Source organism: Porites lutea, chromosome 14 (assembly GCF_958299795.1).
Source record: "Porites lutea chromosome 14, jaPorLute2.1, whole genome shotgun sequence".
Lineage (NCBI taxonomy): Eukaryota > Metazoa > Cnidaria > Anthozoa > Scleractinia > Poritidae > Porites > Porites lutea.
The window spans coordinates 2,983,594-3,004,851 of NC_133214.1; the positions used below are offsets into that span (position 1 = coordinate 2,983,594).

Here is a 21,258-nt window from a genome sequence, read left to right on the forward strand (position 1 = left end):
CGTTCCGCTTGACAAAGGGAAAGTAGATTCCGATTGTGGAATACAGGACTCTGTTTTCGAGGTCCCAGCGGCTTAGGGGCACGTTTATCTTGTACAAAAAATTCAATACAAACAAATTATATTATTTTGTGTCGTCGCATGACAAAACTAGGCATCTTAAGCAACACCACCGCGACAACGACAACAACAACAACGTCAAAAAACAATTGGTTTTATGAGCAAAGCAACTGCTCTGCACGTGCAATACGCTTTTTAGTACATTTCTTTGACGTCCACTGCACGACTACGACGTGAAACCTCCCAATGCGACATTGTATGGAGGTCTTGGACATACTACGACAAATTATCCCTTCGCTATTTCAACATGGATAAAGCCCTTAAGAATTCAACTCCAGGAAAAGTCGCCTACATTTGACGAATTGAGTGGTTCCAAATAGGCGCGATAAAGTTTGAAAGGACGCAAATTCATTTTTTTAGTGATGTTTTCACTGCCGCCGCCGTCGTCGTTGCTTAAGATCCCTACTATCTGTAGCTAAACATCTGAACCATCTTGATCCATGGCCGGGCGCCTGCTTCTTCTAGGAGGACTAGGTCTGCTTGACCCAGGCTGCTCTCGTCTGTTTGAAGCCGCCTGTGTATCTTTCTCCTTGGACAAGAAGTGATAAGGTTGATGGTAATCTGAGAAAAGCATCGCTTTCTCTTTCATAAGAAGATCGTCGTCGTCAATCTCGTCTTCATGCCCTTCTTCTCTAGCGCGTCTTGCTTTTTCCTGAAGGAGCAAAAGGTAAGTTGTGCAAAGCGTGAATGAAATATTCCAACTAAGTTCGAATGAACCGACAGGCGAGAGTCTCACCCCTCGATCCCACCCCTCCCTTGACCTTTCCACTCATAGGCTATATTGACAGTATACCTAAGTTTTGTGAATTTTTTCGTTTGCCACTTTTTTAAAACAGTGAAAGTGTTAATACCTAGGTGGTCATTCAGTAGTCACAGACAGTTCGTAAATGGGAAGATGTCTTGTAAATGACAGCTTTCTCATTGTCAGTTCGTGCTTTTAACTCTTTTAACTCTTTGCTGCTTCTTGCAGTCCATGTCATTTTAATGCTAGCTTTCCACTGCTTCTGGTCGATCTCCCCCCCCAAATACCCTCTATGCACCCAATATACCTCCTTAGTTTATATGTTTTGTTTCCCCAATAGATGTCCTAGGGAAACTTGACCCTTTGTCTTTTCATAAATTATGCGTACATATGCACGTGGGTGGACGAAATTTGAAAGAAGCACTTCCCTAGAGTATTATCACATGACCTGTATTGGGAAAACAAAACAAACAAGTTAAAGAGGTCTATTTGAAAGGATGGAATTCATGGCCTCGGTATCTCTATACCTGCTTGTCCTGAGCCATCCTGCGTCTCCTCGCTGCTATCATTTCGTCAAACTGGCTTGAGTGACTTGACGCTGGGCTGGCCGCCCCGTCACTCTGAAAGAAAAAAGTAGCGCGCATATAATATTATTTCTGGTCAACTAAAGACGGAAGAAATAGATACTACGTGCTCACGAAAGAGACCCAGCCAAATTTGTATAAATTTTTCATTATCCTCTTCACTGTAACATGGTTCTCTCAATCTAGAGTTCCAAAGGTCAAAACATCGAACGTTCTAACTGTAGGAACTAATGATCAATTAATAATGACGGCAATGAGAACGGGAAAAATCAAGGAGTTGGGATTGGCAAAACAACAATTCTGCACGTGCATCACGCTCTTCTGTACATTTCGTTACCTTCGTTGCACGACTAAAACGTGAAACCTCCTAATTTCACATTTTAATTATCATATGGACGACGAGAACACAAGACAACAGTTTTCTTATTCTTCTTCTGAACTCAGATACAGTCCTTTAGAATTCAACTCCAGACAAAATTTGTCAACATTTGACGAATTGAAAAATAAGGAATAAGGCTACAGTGAAACGGACACTGATAAAAACGTGCAACGTGTTTTGCAAAATTGCTGCAAAACAAGTTTTAAAATGATGTCACGCGTTTTATCACCCATGTTAAACCTGTCTTGCAACAAATCTGGTTACTGAATTCTGATTGGATAAAATTACGCGAGAGTCATGCCATGGACAGATTTTGTTGTAAAAAGTAGAACTATTCTCCCTGTCCACTGCCTGTCTACGTTCTGCAGCAACTATTCACAACCTGCAGTAACTATTCGTCGCTGGTAAAACGTGCAAACGTGGTTGCCCGTTTCACCGATGAAGTTTGAAACAGCGCGAATTCACTTTTTAAGTGATGTTTTCGCCGCCGTTGTCGTGACTGGTTAAACTCTGTGTAACATACCTTAGAACTACTTGAACGAGATTTCTTGGCAGTAGATCGGGACAAAGAACGAGATCTTCTTAAACCTGTATTGTAGATTTAATAGTAAATGTAAGAACAACATTTGTCCGACGCGGCCAGGAAAGCTTTATCGCTTTACGCTAAAAAATAAGCGGTGTTGTGCAATGCTCACACAAACAAGGTAAAATATAGAGGGGGTGTTCCTAAATCATTTTGGTGGAGTTAAGACTGTGTTACTTGCTCCTAAATGATTTTCCCATCTTTTTCAAAACTTACCACGACTGTTGCCGTTTAAGCCACAATGACACAACCTTTGCATGAAGTCTATAAATCTTGTTCCCACCCCAGTATCGTTTTGTCGGTTATTTTCTTCGTAATAAACCACAACAGCGTTTTTCAAACTTTCAATTAAACGCGACAACTTAGTTTAAGTAGTTCATCAAAGGCACAGACATCTTTACCTCCCGATCGCGATCGAGGTGTGCTTTCTTGATCTTGGCTCCTTCTTTTTTTCCTGTTCATTTGATAAATTAAAATAATTTTAGCGTGTTTCGTTTGCTTTTGATTAATTTTGAACCTATTTAACATTAATATAACATGGTGGAAATCCAAGATGGCGGTCATATGAAATCATGACGTCAGATTGAGTCGATGACGTCATATAAGATTATCGTGTCAAGTGGACTAGTTTAGCTTAGATATCTGTTGACATGTTATGTAATCCAAGTATCACTGTTATAGTTTCCGTATTCGTGAAATTGCGAAGGAAAAGTTTTGATCTCGCAATCACGCTTCTTTCGTAGGAAAATAAAGATATGTGGTTATAAAGTTGAATGACATACCTCCAGTAGAAGAGTAGCAAAAGAACCACTATGATAAACAGCAGCAAGAAAAGAATTCCCAGTAAAATTCCTATCCAGCTGCGGTCTTTACTCGACCCGGCGGAAGGTACTGCGGCCGACGGATGAGGAGCCCCTACACCCTGCATTGAAAAAATGTAACTTCACTTTCCTTGCATACACTGTATTGAAGTGGATGTTGAGGTGGACTGGGTCGATGGGTTGTGTCAAAACAAGGTCAGCTCCAGCCTCGTTTCCACCTGTAACTGTAAAATGGACTATTGAAGCGCGAGAAAAGAGCAAACTGCCAAGCATATCATGATGCAATCTAGACTGATAACTTAGATCAGTGCGGTTGTAAATCGTACGCGCATGCGCTCAGGACGAAAGTTAGAAATCGAGCAACAAATCATGCTCCGTTTACACTAGAGGGGGTTTTGCAGATTCGCTACGAATCCGGAATATTTTGGTACCGGATTCAGATTGCGATTTTTCGTTCTCTTTTCAGAAAACCTGAAGCGTGAGAGTGTCTATACTTCATAATTGTCTTGTGATCTGAAGGTAAACATAAAAAAGTACCAACCATGCCCTGCTTGCTGTTCGCAAGTACAGCAAAATCCGTCATGTGATTACACTCACACGTGGTATGAGTGGCGTTCGAAGCTGTTAGTTTGCATCCTTCCGGCGACCACTTCCCGCCTTCTCTTCCCTGGCTGCAAAGTTAAGAAACATTATTAAAGTGGTATCATAAGTTGAGGGGTATGACCACCACATTTTTATCGGGAGTTCGATTCAGATAAAAGATTCCGATTTCACTGTTCTTTAACCCTGTGTATCAAGTGTCTTAAAGGGGGAGGAAAAGGGGAATTGAGGGAGCAGGGGCGAGAGAAGAAGGGGACTCTAGGGAGGGAGGGAGGAAGTGCGCGGGAAAGAGGACGGGAGGGGGCTTTAGGGAGACGGGAAGAAGGGCGTCCAAGGGATTGAGGAGCGCGAGGGAGAAAAAATGAAGGGAACCTTTCCATTTCATCCTTTCTCGCTCGTTTTTTCGTTCTTTCCTCTTCAAACCAATACCACGTAGACTACTGTGAGGGTCCACAGTATAGGATTTTCCTTCTTTGAAGCTCGGATTTCGGGATTTCAAGACAAAATCGGGGCGATATTCAGGATTGAAAGAAAAATAACCATCAGGATTACGGGATGCACGAAATTTTGGGTCTGGATTACGCGATTGAAGATTGGGGACCCTCTGCTGTCACCTTTACTAACCTTCCTTTTGAATTCCATGCCACGCACTGCTGTTCAAACCTGACCAAACTGGACTGAAACGGGAGAAATTTTTGTTACCTCTTCGTGTTTCCACTGGTATTTAAATGAGAGAAATTCTTCCTACCCACATCTCACACCTCAAATCAATATGCCACTCTCGTTAACTTAATACACATCATCATGTGCTCCGGTGTTTGCGATTAAGAATTAAAGAGATGATAATTTGGTGCGAAACGTCCAGTTTCAAAATAACTTAAATTCGAAAACTTTGTTTTAGTTTGTATATGACTGTACTTACGTTTAAAACTGACAGGACAATCTTCACAGGGGGGTCGAGATTATCCGCCAATTCTGGTTGTGCTGTACTCGACAAAATCTCACTGTTTAATACCAAACCGCTAAGGAAACAAGCGTAAAAAATAGAGAGAAATAAAAACCTTCTCTAGAGCATTATTCTTTTCAAAGAAAAAGGCGGTGATTGTTTTACAGTTCTACCCTTTGTGACCTGTTCAAATAATGTGGCTCTTTCTCGATTTCATCAGAGTGAAATCCGAAATTATCGTGAGGTTTCTTAAGGTCGCGGTTACAATCTCCATTTTCCTACCCAAAATGTTCTCTGGATCCCAGTGTCATAAAAAGTCTGTCTCAAAGAAGTAATGTGGCTCTTTCTCGATTTCATCAGAGTGAAATCCGAACTTATCGTGAGGGTTCTAAAGGCCGCAGTTACAATCTCCATTTTCCTTTCCAAAATGTTCTCTGGATCCCAGTCTCATAAAAAGTTTGTCGCATAGCCCCCTCCAATTGGCAAAAATCGCCACCCAAGTGACCCTTATCTCATTTGTTTCAGTTCTAAAACAATCAAATCGTAATTTCATGTGGATCTATTTAGATTTCAGGGAAACTACCCACCAACCCCTCCCCTAAGCTAGCATTGACACTTACTTCTCACTTGAGGCAAAATGGTGGCTTAGGGGAGGGGTAGGTGGGTAGTTTCCCAGAAACCTAAACTGATCCTTTCATTTTACCCCTTTATGGCGCGCAATTGTGACTTGCTTTAAGTCCTGTACCACGTCACTACCACGTTTAGTGTCACCTACATGTATGAGGGTCCCCAATGGGTTTTTCGGGATCCGGGATTTCCCTTATTTGAAGCTCGGGATTCGCGATTTTAAAGCAAAATCGGGCAACATTCGGGATTGAAAGTATGTGTGCGAGTTAGGATGCCCGAAATAACCCTCGGGATTACGGGATTGCACGAAATTTAGGGTCGGGATCACGGGATAGAAGAACCCTATTGGGGATCCTCATGTATGTCTTGAGTTCTGATTAGTTCACATCATTGAATTTGGTATTTACGACCCTTTCTCCGTTACATTACCCCAACGGCTTTTCTTATTTCTGATGATGAACCTAAAATTGAACTTTAATTTTATATTAACAACTTTTTACCTGTCATTTTCGCCGGGAAGCAGCTGAGAAACTGTCTTAAAGCGCGACGTCAATAAACGAACATTAACACTGTTTCCTATCGAAAAAAATATGTAGTTTTAGCGATCAAAGGAAATGTAAGTGTCTTGTTCTCAATTACACAGGCATATCGTCCAAATCAACTAAGCTATACCTCTTACAAGCTGAAAGAGCGTAGCCGTTACTGCCGAAGGAAAACAGGGACGAACCGAATGAAGAAGAGAATATAAGGTGTTTATAAGGTTAGTCGTTTTAATCTTATTCGCAGTAAAAATCTGTCTGTTTCGTGCTCTGCTGAAACACAGTCAGATTTCATAACCAGGACCGAAATGAGAACACTTTATTATCCATTCAGAGTCCCTTGCATGCATTGGTGTTCTGTGAAATAGCACTATTAATGAGACAGTTTTGGGATCGCTGTATCTTATTGCATTGGCTATTCGCCACTTTGAGGTTGCGCGAGAGACCGGGTCAAGATGGTTGTCAGATGCATTCTGGGACTGTTTTGTGGCACGAATTTGCCGCCATGTTGAAAATGCGTCCCATAAACAGTCCCACAATGCACTTTGATAACCATCTCGACCCGGTTTCTCGCACAACCTCAAAGTTGTGCATTGTAAAGTTGCGCGGCAAAGTGAGTGAAAAATTCGTCCCCCAACACAGTCCCACAGTACAGTTTGATATGACCTTGAATGTCCAATACGTACCTAGCAAAGCCGAGTCGAATATACTGGGTGTCAGAGTAATAGAATCCCGCCCACTGCTCCAATTTGCCACAAGCGGGTCGGAGTAGTTCGGAAATGACATTGGTCTCGTAGGGTTCGAGTTGTCTGGGCCAAACGTGTGAACTCCAAGGACTGCAACAAAAGGTTTAGATGTTATTAAGGTACCTGGTGGGTTAAGGGGTTTATGAGTCATTGTTGTAATGATCCTTGAAAGCACTCGAATTACATTTACAGCACAAGCACAAAAGTATTGCGCGAGATCTTTTATTAACAATTCCTGGTCACGTTGGTGGTCAAGACCAAACGCAGTTCTCTCCTCTGGGAACTTAACTTTATTTTCATGGAAATTCTTCGAGAATAAATATTCTATTGTATTAAATGACCACCAACATGGCCGCCTTGTCACGTGCCTTTGAGATGTAAATTTTTGGTAGTCTGTCCAACTAAGGCTGAATTTTTGAGTAAAGTTGTGTATTTCTAAATTTAATATGGAAATTAAGGGGTATTTTATTGGTGCGAGTTTAAAAGCAGGAAGACAAGGAACTGGGAACCATGCTACACAACACCCGTCCCTGTTCTACCGCCTTTTTCAACTTTTCTTGCAGAAAAGTTTTTATAAATTATTTCCTCGTCAAAAAAGCTTCATAATTTTTTTCTTGAGATATTTTTCACTTCAAATTTTGTCCATACTTACGGATGTTTTTTGTCACAAGAGGCTTGTTAAGTGACATACTATTTGTCGCTTTCATTACATATGCCTGTACCGTTCCTACGAGATCCAACACAACTGGTCCTATAGAAGAGTCTTCTGGAGACTGTATAAGGAAGAAAACTGTCATTAACGCTATTAATAAGCCAGCGTATTTGCAATTTATCAAGCATGAGAAAAACAGCGTTTGATATCGCTCCTACAGTCCTGAAAAGGACTTCAAAAAAAATCAAATGGTTTTAAAGAGATGCCAATTCCAAACGTCAGGAGCATTCCACGAATTTTATCTCTGACAAGCCTTATTACTTTTAAAAGGCGCAGTTTCACTTACTAGGCTACTTTCCTCTTAGTAGTATAGTAGGGAACAAATAAATCTCTTTTTTGAAGTGGAATCTCATTAGTGTGAAGTGGAATAATCAAAGCCCATGACGTCATGGCCTTTTGACTTTATCTCATGTATAACATGCCGAGGAATCTGATTAAGATAAGCTCATGTGCTATTTTAAGGTTGCTTAACCCGTTTTATAGCTCTTTCCAAAGGAATAAAAAAGATGGTATCACGGTAGCGTAAAGTCATTTCCAGATATGATTAAGTACTTTCGTAAATATTACCATTAAAGTCTCTAATAGGGAGTCTAACAGTCTTGTCCCCTAGCTGTGATCCTTGAAGTCAGTCTAACGAATCGAGTGCTGTGGCTGGAGTCAAGATAATGCGCAAGCCCAGTAGTTTCCCTCCTCTTTTAAAACCGATGGTAACCGTCATTGTTTAAAATTTCTGAGGCTGCGCAGAATGCCATGAGTCCGTGTTTTGCGGACGTCCTACTTCGGCCATGGCCAGAGCTATCCTTAGCGAATAGGCTCGCAGCTCTGGTTACAAGAATGGCCGTCTAAATTCAGTAATTACAATTTTGATTAGCACAGCAAAATGTGTGTCCTTTCGGCTTACCGCTAGTTGTTGAGACTCGTCCCAGTCCCAATTGTTGCTGTCTTCCAGGACATTGATGCCCTTCTTGTAAAGAGCCTCTGCGTGCTGCACAGGCGAAAAAAAGTTAGGAAAGGGTTAAAATGCTACTTAAACTAGTAATAACCAAAAGTTAGGGAGGGAGGGTGACAACGATCGAAGGTCAAAACGCTTTTGCTCTATTGCTACGCTTTGCGTAAGTTCTACATGGCAGATAGTCAAAACGCGCGTGATTAAATGCGTTCTATGCATTCCATTCATTCTTAGTGGTAGTCCAAACGAATGCTGGCTACGTACATGCGACGCATGCGTAGTAACAACCTGGGCCGAGTTGTTCAAAGCTGGGTTAAGATAACCCAGGGTTAGTGAGAGATTTGAATTCACATTTGAAAGCTTAAAAAGCATTTCAGTCTTAATTCTTTTGGTCTACAAGTTGATGATTGGAAGCTCTAAAAATAACGGAGAAATGATCCGAGAAAATGCTTTTGAACACAAGAAAAAGAAACCCGGGTTAAATTTAACCCCAGGTTAAGCGCTAATCAACCTTCGAATAACCGGGCCCTGGAGATTAGGATTGCGGGTTCCTCTTGTCTCCCACAAATATATTATCGATTCTCATTCTTCGAGTCAGCAAGGAAGATGTGTAATGAAGTTCTAACTCTAGTTTTGAATGTGTGAACGCAATCGTTCGAATTAAGCCTCTTTCGCAGCAATGGTGAAAGTTAACTTTTACTTTGTATTATGTTGATAGAAATGTGGGATTTTTTCCTTAGCTTGAATTTTGATTTCGAACATTCATTTTAAATATATTTCTAACTGGAGAGTCTAATTGTTCAGTTTGATTACCTTTTGTGCATTAATCCACTCTTGTCTGTTTTTGAGATCCAAGAGATGGCTACTGGCATTGACAAAGGTCTGTTGTATAAGGAGAATGAAATAAAAAAAGTTAACAGACGGCAATTTCTAAATAAGCATATGACCCTTTATCTACATCCTAATCCCTGTTCAGGAGAGTATGAGACCAGGTTTGTCCCGTGTGCACCCACATCAAATGAGCTCTGATCCCAAATTGGCATCGATTTCAAGACAAGTGTGTCCATGGCTGCCACCGCCGGGGTGATATGGTTGTGCGCATGCGTAAGTTAATGGCCATACCGCGGAGTCAGTAGTGAGGAAGAGGTGTTAATGTTGACTTAGGGGAGGGGTAGGTGGGCAGTTACCCAGAAACCTAAATTGATCGGAAAAATCGACTATTTTTATTTCAAAATGGACTAAAAAGTTTACTTTTCTCTTCCGAAATTTTGAATAAATAACTTGCTGGTTTTTTTGCAGTGTCATGAAAGAGTTAGAGGCGAATCCTCTACCGCGGTGCCATGAAAGCGTCAGTTACGCAAGCTACTAAAAGCAACTGACATTCTTAGAAATTCCCTGCCCTAATTTGTGATCGATACGTACGTAAGTTGAATCTTTACTTGATCGTTAGTTGAAGACTGGGCATCATCCGCTCTGGGACGACGTTAAGTTTTTTGACCGGGACCCTCACTGGTACTCTCGTAGAGTTAAATAGGGTATCCACATTTGGATTGAAACCCACCAACCATGAGACAGGTTCGGGGGTACACCAATTACTAACAACCAAGGTGGAACAAATAGTCCGACTCAGTATATAGACACTATCGCCTGATGAAGCCTTTCGACCGCACACCTGCAGTATGCTGTCGAAACGTCGCGATCAATATCAAAGTGACAATTGTGAGACAAACGAGAAAGTAAACCCTAAATACACATTATCCACTACGATTAATATCTTTCCTGACATCTTTTTTCTTGTTTCATTTTCTTAATTTACGTCTATTAAATTCTGCTTTTGTTGTCACAATAAGTCGAAGAAGTTCTTACCTTTAGCTCTGTTTCAGTGACCTTTGAGCCCGACAAGCGCGCAAATTTTTGTAGTAATTGCAGCACTCCTGCCGAAAGTAAAATATCCCCAGCAAACATGGGCACCACGTGCTTTTCGTCGCTGTAAAGTGGAGAAACGGTTATGTTTTGACGCTTGTGAGCGCTAGCTTGTGTCTTTGTACGCGGATTAGGGTTTGAGAGATCTTGGAGCTTTTTCGAGAGATCCTTTCGAGGCCCTGTGTTTTTTGAGCTACTAACTTTTTGCTTCTTGTGAGCAAAGGACGTTTTTGAATTGGTAGGGCTCACAACTTTACTGCTTTTCTCTGTCTGGTCGATTTGCACATTTTGATTTGGCTTTTGGTTTGTGTTCACTGCAATATTGGATTTGACAGAAGGAGAAACGGATTTTCCTCCTTTTTGAGGACGCAAAGGCTGCGTTGGTTTTTGAACTATATTTCCGAGTGTAGGCCAACGCTCAACGGGCGCGGGATGACCTCCCGAGAGAATCCCAGGCTGTGTCCCGTATGACGCTTTCGCCTGAGTATCACTCCTCGAACCTGGTGCAACAACGGTTGTTTGAGGCCGTCGTTGAGCGGCGGGTGAAAGTCTCATCCCGAGAGATTTCCCGTATGGAGACCTTTGATATCCAGTTTGATATGTATTTGTAGCGGCTTGGTTTGGTGCGTTTTGGTAGTTGATCTGTGGATAATAGTTTGTTGACTGTATATAGTTTGTTCTTGGTATCACCCCTGGCATTGCCGGGTAGTTGTATTGTGAAGGATACTGCCGAGTGTTATACCATACAGTGTTTTGACGTCGTTGCCTTTTACTGCTATCGTCAACGTCTCTCTTTCGTCTTCCAATGTCGAGTTGCTCACTAGAATAACTTGGCGGGGAATAAACTTGTCCCCAGCTTCTCTGATATGCTACTCGGTTACCTTGCCAATTTTGATAACCTCGCAATTCATAAGGATTTGGTGATCTCCCGTAGCCAGGGACAAGTCGTGGGTTTTGCGATTGATAAAATTGAGCTTTCTGAAAAGTGTTACGCATCGGAGATAAGCTTTTATACTGCGCTTGATTTAAAACTCCTGGATTTTTCCTTTGACTTTCAATCGCTGCATTTGACTGAGCGATGCTCTTTATTTGCGACCTCGAAAAAGAATTCATGTTTTCAGTGGGGCCCAAAACTCTAGCTTGCTGCGAAAGAGAAGCTTGAGTGGGTATCCTGTTCACATTACCACTGTTTTGCACAGGAAGACCTGAAACAGTGGTGGATGGAGTCCTTACTGGCGGAGTTGTTTCAAAGAGACGATTAGGATTGGGAAGGTTTAAAGTTCTACTGCCTAAGCTACTCTTAGAATTTGAGGCGAATAACTTTGTTTTTGCCGCGGAAAACCACACTGGATTGGGGTCTTTAGTCTTATGCGCCGGCGTCGTTGGTAAAATTTCAGGAGGAGCTCTTGGAATTTCCGTAACTGGAACAGAATTCGGATCTTCTTTTTTGTCTCCGTTGATAGTATTTTTGAGAAAGGTTGGTTTGTTGGGGAGTTTTGAGCCCTTCTTCCCATTTTTTCTTTTCTCAGCTGCCATATTCTTCCTCTGATCCGCGAGGGAGCTCTTGTAAAGCTCTTCTCTAAAGGTGTCTGTGAAAACCAGTTTCTCAAGGCGGGAGATGATCTGACCTGAGCTTACTGGGGCAAATGGAAGCTTTTTCTCCGCTCTGTCAGCGAGATCTTTGGTCTGAAAAAAGAAAAGAAAACAGAACAGAAATACTCAGATCATATCAGGCTAATATCACAACTGTTGCTTGATTAGTATAGTAGTATAGTGCGCATCAGTTAGGCCTTCCTCTAAGACGGAATCTCGTTAGTATGAGATGGAATTAATTATCTTCAAATAAATTCATAGGCCGATGAATATTATAAAATAACTAAGATAGTACGCGCGCTCTGATTGGCTGAGAGGAGTGTTTGCATTAGAGTATGTAAACATGGTTGTGACGTGATGTTTTGCTTTTCGCCTGCTAATCAGCCAAGGACGAATTTGAAAAAGTTTTAGTGATCAAAACTCGACAAGTTTGCTTTATTTACTCATTCCTTCGGCGGCTGAAACTTGGAAAATCTTTACAAACAAGCTGTGTCAACTTTTTTTCGCTTAAGGTGACATTTTAAGCGAGAAAAATCCGTATTTGGGAAAGCATCTTTTTGCAAAACAAGAACTGATTACGCGTGCAAGACTTCGTGTATGCCGCAGAAAGGGGCCATTAATTGCCTGGGCATTTCAAACAATGGTTTATCATCAGTACAAGACTTTGCAACTGGTAAGAATTTCCCTTTTGATCAGTGCCATAACAAAGAGTTTTGTGTTTTTTCTCGGGAAAGTTGTTTTATAAAAGCAATAGAAAACTTTTTTCCGGTGTTTGCATACCCTGATATAAACACTCGAGAGGTTGGGAGAATTCTCGACAGTTATGCAAACCCTCGACTTCGTCTCGGGTTTGCATAACTGTCTCGAATTCTCCCAACCCATCTCGTGTTTTTATCAGGCTATGGAAACACCGAAAACGTTTTCTATTGCTTAAATAATGCACAATGTGTATCACTAAAGACCACTAAAGGTTTGTTTCTTGCTTGCAGCAGCATTTTTTGTTCCCGCTATTACCACCATAGCTTGTTCCAGGCTTTCAGCTAGTGGTGAGTGGCGCGAATTCAGAGAGCGGGAAGACGAAGAGAGGGAGAGGGGAGGGAGAGGGAGAGAAAGAGTTTCTACGCTCTCACCCCACCCCCTCGCTGTTTTTCCTGCTCACACTTCTTTGCGCCGTCCCCACAATCTCTGAACGCCTTAAACAGGCTACCACCACCAACAACCCCTTGATTGTACTATTTTTTTCTAACAGCTACCCCCAAGTTGTTAAACATTCTATGGCCTACCTCTTGATGTAGCGTTTTATATGCGGGAGAGACGCATTCACTAAAATCTGGCGCCTGCCAAGTAGCATTCAAGGTTTCACTCCCAGCGCAAAACCTACTCGTTTTTCCTGCAACATGAACAAGAAATTTTTACTCGAAGTTAACGTTTACTTGTGGTAGGCACGATGAAAGTATAACCTAAACGAGTTCCCGCGCTTCGAAGCTTATTACTTTATCCACGTGGTGTTCTGCGTTTCTATATCTGTAATTCATCACTTTACAAACGAGAAGGGAGGTAGCCGAGTAAGTTTTTGCAAATGAGACTCGGGACCTGGGACTTTTACTAGGGGCAGTGGAAAAAATTGGCCAATAGCTGACCAGCGCATCCCCAGTAATTATCCCAGAAACAATTGTAGCCGGCATTTGGGCTTCCATTCCCTTTTCATTTCCAAAGTGGCGGAATGTAGTACGTTACGAATGTTACGTAGACCTCGTTTTACGATATATACCCATTAGATTCATGTAGGTACAATACCTTGCGCGTTACGAGGACATATTACGGTGTCAGTCGAGTTGAACATCATAAGTTTCCAGCCTACGTCATAATCGTGTTCTGCACCACACACGAGGTTTACCCCTTTAAAGAAAGGTGATCAGCAAAAAACATTTATCGAACAATGTCTTGTAAGTCGCTTGAGAGAATATAAATCTTAAACACCTATTGAAAACTGTTGCCATGCTTTTTACCCCAAAGGTTATAATTTGTCAATGTTTTTAGCGGGAAGAACCAATTGGAAACACTGCTTTTACGTGCCCTTTTTACGACCCTGAGTATTTGCGCGGCGGGGAAATATAGCCTGCGATGTCTCGCTCTACGGGCCAACGCTTTTAGCTATCCTGCCCGTGGTTACGCTGCACCACGGGTAAATCTCGTTGCCGGTTAACAGCAGTTTGGATCGGAAAATGATTGACAAGTTACGTTCAAGGCTAAAGGCAGACCTGAAGCTAGTTATTTTCAGGATAAAGAACTTTCTTGGTGAGCGATCAATCGTGGTGAGTTAAACTACTTACCGTTGGACGTAAGAAAGCGAAAGCCAGTATTGCTCACTTTAAAACTAATGGGGCTTCCGTCGATGGAGGAATTCAGGTGACCGGTTATGACAGCATCTAGCAGAGGCTTGAGTACCTTGGTCACTGAGGTTTGTGCTGTTATGGCTACTGTCAGCTGAGCGACCACTGGAGATGGCCTGGTAAGAGGGAAAACGATCAAAGAATTACTTTCGCTTTAGTGTCGTTGCTGTGTGTGATCAGCTAAAAAAAATACCTCTCGCCAACATTTCAATTGATCATGTAAAAATGAAGCCAAAACAAATCACGGCCCCCGGTCAAACGGCTGAGGTGTTTTCTTTTTTAGAGGGTTTTCATTTAGCATTTATTAAAAATAATGGATAATTCGCGCGCTTAAGCAAATGTTGGCCGGGCAATTCAGTTTCAAACCCATAACGTTTTTGATAAACGGTAAGGAATTTTACGTTTTATTGGTATAATTGAACTTTCAACAGTACAGTGAAAATGACAAAATTACCTTTAATATACGCTAAGCTTTTTCAAATATCCTTCGTTTGTTTGCGCTTAAAATACGATCTGTGTTCAGTTGTATTTTCTAGCGCTTAACTCTTGAATAATTGATGAGGAAACAGACAACAGTAAATTCAAATAAATAGTAAATACAAAAATACTGAAAATAACTCACTGGAAAGAAACAACTTCATCTGTCTTAAAAGATGGTTCATTGACAAATACAGACGAAACCTGATGGAAGAAAACAGAGATCAGATTTGTATTGGGTAGGTCACGTGATCAGGATATCGGAGCTACGAGACTAACGGCGCGGTTACTCTGTTTTCTTGTTGTGTTCACACCTGATCATTTTGATCAGCTTTAACCACAGGGCTCCTTGTTATACCTAAGGTTGTGCCTGTTACTACAAATATCTCTTACCGCAACTTGAAGCTTCTCCGCAAGATTAAGAAATTCAAGGGATTCAATATCCTTGAGTCGATCTGTAAACACTTGGTCAGTGAGAGTTAAAAACACTCTAAACACTTTGTCTGTCGAGAAAAAAAAAAAAAAATACATAAATACACTGTTTACAGGTAGCCATTACAACAGCTGAAGGAGGATCATGAGTTACGGCTGTCTCCATATTGAGATCTCTCCTTACAGATAATCCACCCAGCCCAGGAGAGGTTGACCACACCACCGGGATCTACGTCCTCTACTCTTTTCGAACATTGGCGTGGGATCGTTTGCGTCCCACAAGAACCAGATAAGTGAAAGTGCTGTGAGACGGGACCTACGGTTTTTCCTGCTTATCCCAGAAGAACAGAAAGTCTAATCGTTTGCAGATGTCATTACTACAAAGACAGCACTTTCTTCTTAATTATTTAAAGACCCTGAGTGTTGGTTCGGCCAAGGATTGAACCCACCGCCTCCCGCTCTGCAGCTAACCCGCGCTTTTCCAACTAAGCTAACTTAGAAGACAACTTAGAAGACAACTGCAACAGTTACTTTTTGACAAGTTTCACTAACCTGTATTTCCTTTCGCTCCTGGTATGTCTTGTCTTTCTGAAAAAAGTGTGAATGAAAAAAGCTTTAAAAGACGTACAGTATGCATGCAAACCTGAGTGGAAACGTTGAATCCGGGTTCATTGTCTTAGTGTAGTCTTTCACTTGCGTTAGTTCAAGTCTCACAAGTTGCACCTTCTTAAAAATGATTTAGATGACAAGAGAGTTGTAAATCACCAGAGACTTGACTCGGCATCCTGTAATAGTTAACGAAACTTAGCTGCTGATAAAGTGCGCTTGGGAACTTCTCCCAGCTGCAAAAATTAAGAAGCTCACAATCACAATGGCCTTGTTCCGAAAGGAAAAAATCGTTTGGAAAAAAATCATATCTATTCTGATCGAAGCGAACACCCGTTTTCTGCATACGCCCTTTTTTAATAATCCCAAATTTGGCCCGTACTGATTACTTTGTATTTACTGGCAAATACTAATGACGTCAACTTACTGTCGTTTTCAGTCTGTTGAGGTTTTCTTGTTAGGAGTGTGAGCTGGGACCTAATAACACTGGAGCCCTTTTTGACGGTAATACATTTGTCGTAACAAGCCACTGAGTAACAGTAATCTCCAAGTAACCAGGCCACCTGACAGCTGGGGCTTGCGCAGCACTTCTGAATACAAGTGCGCATGTCATTAGTACGCGTCATGATTTGAAATTTTCCCGCCTTTTTGCCTCCTTTGAGACTAACGTCATTGAAAATGGCGCCATGAGGACATACACCTCTGTCTGAAGACGAGGTTTTCTTCTTAACTCCCGTATTTGATTGGTCATCTGTAACGGAACGAACAACGAATGCAAGTTGTGGGTCTAATTTCGAACCGTGCGCGGGTATGGTTTCACATAGCTCTGGTTTATAGCAGTGTAATGTGTAACAGTGATTTTTCAACAACAGAGATACGTCGCAAGTTTTTTGAGCACAGCAATGTCTCACGCATGCGTCGATGTCAGACACTTGACCGTAATCAGAAAAATCGCCGGATTGGAGTCCAGAGCGTAAAGTTACTTTGCGAAGAATTTTTCTCGCACGACAAGACCCAGAACTAGCCGATTCTGCATCCTCACTGCCATCTTGCGAGAGTTTTGATTCTAAACGAACAACAGCTTTGGTTGGAAAGGAATTTTGCAATTCAAACCCAACGCCTGTATCCTTGCTCTCTAACGATGTAAAAGAATGGCTTTCAAATTTGTTATCAAACTCTTTCGAGCCTCCATCCTCATCCTGGGTTTGATTGAAAACATCTTTCCTTTCGCCAGCTGCTAATAAGTTATCAATCCCTTTATCAAAGACAGTTTGATGTGCATTAACTGCTTTATTCACATGACGATCTTCAGTTCTACGTTGATGTTCTTTGTTTATTCTTGTTACCATAGTCACAGCAACTTGATGTCGTGAAAAATTCCTCTTTTTCAACCGACACATTTTCTTGTTGTAACACTGGACGTTATAACAAACGTTATCCACTGAAAAGGCGAGGTCGCACTTGTGATGTTTGCAGCACAGTTGACCACAATGATTGACGTCTTTGACTAGACCCAGTTTCCAGAAATTACCCGACGCGCTGCCGGCTCTCAGCGTTACATTGAATGAAGGTTGGTTCGGTTGACAGGTTTGCGCCTGAGAAAAGGCACCCGCTGTAAGAAATAAAAAACGGTTATTGTCATTATCATATCATTAATTATCGTTATCATTATCATTATCATTATCATTATCATTATTGTTATCGTTATCGTTATCGTTATCACAATCGTTATCGTTATCGCAATCGTTATCGTTATCGCAATTGTTATCGTTATCGTTATCGCAATCGTTATCGCAATCGTTATCGTCATCGCAATCGTTAGCGTTACCGTTAGCATTAGCGTTATCGTTTTCGTCATCGCAATCGTTAGTGTGATCGTTGTCGTTAACGTTATCTTCACCGTTATGGGTAACGCTGTCATATCGTTTTCATTATTGTCAATGAACCCGCGAGATACAAAGTCCTGTGAATACCCAGACCCTGCGAACAACTCATCCAATGAGTCTTCCATAGCTTAGTTGCTAGAGCGTGAAAAGTGGATAACTTTTTTTTGCATTAGGTTGCAATGTTTGTTTGCTCAAGGCGAGAAAAGTAAAAGCAAATCAGGGCTCGGGAAAATCGCTAAGATGTTTATCTGATAGTTTCCTCTCACTGTTCTCGAACAGTGTAGATTTCATGCAAAGGTTTCAGGAAAAATGTGACAACGAGTATTCCACACCCTTAATTGTTTCGTCATTAACAGTAATAGAATCAGCGTTACTTGGCTTTTCGCGATCGAATTGTTTAATAATAGCGTTTTAAAGCTTATATTTTTATAATAGGCTATTTTAGTTACTGGAAATATTTCCAAGTTTAACAAAAATGACATGAGCAATCTGGGTATATAGAGAGCGCCGTTCGTCACAAATACTTCAACGATCAAGAGCGAGCCACTTAATTCTTTACTCGACAGTGTTTAAAGTCAAAATGCAACAAAAATTTATTTAGAAAAGGAACAAAAAATAGTTATAAACGAAAAGAACCATACAAGTGCCTCCAAAGGGGATTCATTGGAAAAAAAACACCAAGGGCTTCTCTCAGGGTTGAAAATGTTAGAACTACATCTCATTTCTCAATTGTTAAGCAAAAGTATAAAGTTAAACTTATGGCAGGTGGGTGTAAATCAAATTCAAAATTGAAATAAGGTCACATACCATTTTTAATTTTAGAGACAGGAAAACAACACTATGCGCGAAAGAAACTCGATCTGTTTTTAATTACTGATCATTTTGGGACAGAAGACCTAGCATAGTTTTGTATTTTCATTTGTCCTCTATAACATTTTGTTGACGTATTTTTCTGAAGACACACTTTTGTTTTGGTTGGTAAATTTCCAGTGCGTCACTCACGCAACATGTGTAGGATTAAAAAGGAAAAAAGACAAACAGTATTCTTTGGATGAAACATATATATACTGCTAGAGTGCATTGTTTTCTTGCAAATTCTAGAACTGCCATTATTGCTCAATTTCGAAATCAATATATAGTAGCCACAGTTATTGAAAGTTTCTATGCTACCGTGAATTTAATTTGTTGAGTAGCTATTTCACCTGAAATGTTTTTATATTGATTTCTTTTGTTGTCATTTTTCCAATAAATTATGATTTTGCTAAAATTAGTGAAACTGGTGAATGCATTCACTGAGCCCTAATATCCTTTCTATGCTTGACTAAATTGGCCCCTGGTACCCGTTTTGATTTTCAAACAATGGACACTGAATGCACGCCTATACATTTCACACTGAGATTTCTGCTGCGAAAATCGATTAATCTGATTATGTCGTGTCTCAATAAGGCAAGTCGGTAGAATACATAAAAATAAATAAAGGTGTATTCGAAAGAGTTACTTACTTTGTAGTAAACACAGCTTTGGAATACCTCTAAGTGCTTTCCAAAATTAATAAGCAACTTATCTACCAGTCCGTAAATATGGTATTTTGACAACCAATAACGCTACGTTCAAGCATGCGACTAGCCCGATCCACGAGTGGAACTCCAACGAGTTTTGTCAACAAACAGTATTGTTCTTTTCTTTATAAATTTGCGCAGTTTTAAGTGAGTTTGAAATGCTATCGTGTTTCTGTCTATTCTCTTTCCTTTATCGTAGAAATCGATTCTTTCAACGATACGTAAACCGCATATAGTTTGCGCAAATTCCTACCAGCTACAATACGGCCAAAAAAATTGTCGGGTAATTTAGCACTTATTCTATTTACATGTACTTTAGTTGCGTGTAGTGATAGTGACGAGGTTAATTGCGCTATGGGAATCTACAAGCTTGTGATCACCTAAGTGAACATGCTCAGCGAGGCAAAGCGAAGCTGGTCTATTCAGGATCGCGTTGCGGAAAAGTCAATAAGTTCAATCACAGTATGATCAACAAATTACCTGAGAGCCAACCAAGCACGGTGACGATGAAAAGTAATTCTTTAAGGGTTTTCAAGTAACTTCGGAGAACAGGGATCCAAAATATCTTGCTCCTTACAGGCATAGAGCACGGGAGCCCGGCCAGCGTAGATGCCAGCACCCGGACATCAAAACTAATTCCTATTCGGGACCACCCTGTTTAAAGCGATGGCTATGATGGCACGCTGTTCACAACTTTGTTTCCATTAAATATATCCACCATTGTGCGCCAGGTATCCTGGAGTTTATCCTGGTGAAACTTTATAAAGTCCATTTATATCGTAGTTTCAGTGCTACGCGCAGTTAAGAGCAGGCTACGGGCTCCATTGATGGCATTAAAATTTCATTTTGCCCAGTGAAGGGAAGCGCATATGATGTCATTGGCCAAACACGGTCATGAGCAATCGGAAAGGATATTTCACCGTTGCTTAGACAAGTAAAGTAAACGAGTCCGCCCATAAAGTTTTTTCCTTTGCTTTTTATACATAGACGATATACTAAGAGGCTATAAGCCTGACGAGATATTCGGAAAACCCTTCATTTCCACGTCGAATTTTCCCGCCTCTATCTGTCAAGTTTGATCTAAAAGTCAAAACTATGGTCAAATTCAACACTGGTGGTATATGAGCCTAGATACTTGTTGCTAGTCTACAAAGTCTATTTTCCCGGGAAAGTTCCTCAACTCCTTTTTTGTTTCTTAGCAACCAAACTAAAAGCAAGGCTTCCTCTTATCGTTCAAAATAACTGCTTACAGCTCTGCTCCAAAAAAGTGCTGTCTACAAAAAACAAACGCCTGCCCACACAGTACGCTTTGGTAGCCTTCATGGCAGGTTCTTGAAGCGAAGGAAACATGAGAATTAAGAATAAAATAGCGAATGTCCTAGCGCCCCTAATTACCTCTTTTTTTCCATTAAATGCAAATGCTTACCCCAGGGCCTGGGGGCTCGCGCTCTAGCCTGTTAAGAAAACCGCTAGTTGCTCTTTAGAGATTGTCGAGAGCGCTTATGACAATAAAAACTGCGGGGGATTTATTGACTGCTAGCGCAAGAGGGGAAGGGGGTGGCTTCGCTCTCGTTCCCGTGCTCGGCGCTTGCTCGCTTCACTCATTCGTTGGAAAAAAAGCAGCACGCGCAAATTCCAAGATTCCAACAAACACTAAGAAGCTGCACAAAAAGTGGTTTTATCACCTGAGGTTTCTTCCCTAACCCTAAAATTAAGCCCCGATATTTAGATACAATTTCTCCAAGCTGATCTCAATACATTCTTTAAAAGAATTCGCTGAGAGAATTCAACAAAATTTAAAGCATTTTCCCTTTGACTGACAACGTAGACTTTTCACAGTCTGCACTTGATTGATTCGTTTTTGTTTTTTAATACAAACTCACGGAGTGTTCAGTTCTCACCATCAATTCGCGGATGACGAAAATTTTTCTAGAAAAAAAATAAAAATTACAGCTCTCGAGGAATTAGACATTTAGTTCTTCTAAGCTAAAATTGATTTCGAAACCCCTAAGAGATGGACAAGGGGCTCTGGGGAAGAGCGTAA

The 21,258-nt window shown here is 41.0% G+C and overlaps 1 protein-coding gene across 1 annotated transcript; it reads right to left on the bottom strand.

Annotated features, from left to right (window-relative positions):
- Positions 1-531: 531 nt before the first annotated feature.
- Positions 532-19,950, bottom strand: LOC140924518 (uncharacterized). The gene is made up of 22 exons (XM_073374537.1): positions 19,695-19,950; positions 16,197-17,381; positions 15,716-15,751; positions 15,125-15,234; positions 14,877-14,935; positions 14,195-14,370; positions 13,659-13,760; positions 13,145-13,251; positions 10,212-11,954; positions 9,159-9,227; positions 8,294-8,381; positions 7,337-7,450; positions 6,625-6,774; positions 5,900-5,975; positions 4,749-4,848; positions 4,451-4,503; positions 3,768-3,897; positions 3,188-3,327; positions 2,807-2,859; positions 2,346-2,410; positions 1,387-1,479; positions 532-769 (listed from the first exon to the last, which is right to left on the bottom strand). The coding sequence occupies exons 1-22, from the start codon at positions 19,795-19,797 to the stop codon at positions 533-535; spliced, it is 4,989 nt and encodes a 1,662-aa protein (XP_073230638.1). The 5' UTR covers positions 19,798-19,950; the 3' UTR covers position 532.
- Positions 19,951-21,258: the final 1,308 nt, after the last annotated feature.

Bases quoted from the DNA above. Each gene is read 5' to 3' on its own strand.
- LOC140924518 (XM_073374537.1), bottom strand. From the start codon at position 19,797: ATGCCTGTAAGGAGCAAGATATTTTGGATCCCTGTTCTCCGAAGTTAC. The intron at 5,976-6,624 runs GTACGTATTGGA...TTTTTTCGATAG, and splicing joins ATTCGACTCGGCTTTGCTAG to GAAACAGTGTTAATGTTCGT. The intron at 4,504-4,748 runs GTAAGTACAGTC...CTCCCGTTTCAG, and splicing joins TTGTCCTGTCAGTTTTAAAC to TCCAGTTTGGTCAGGTTTGA.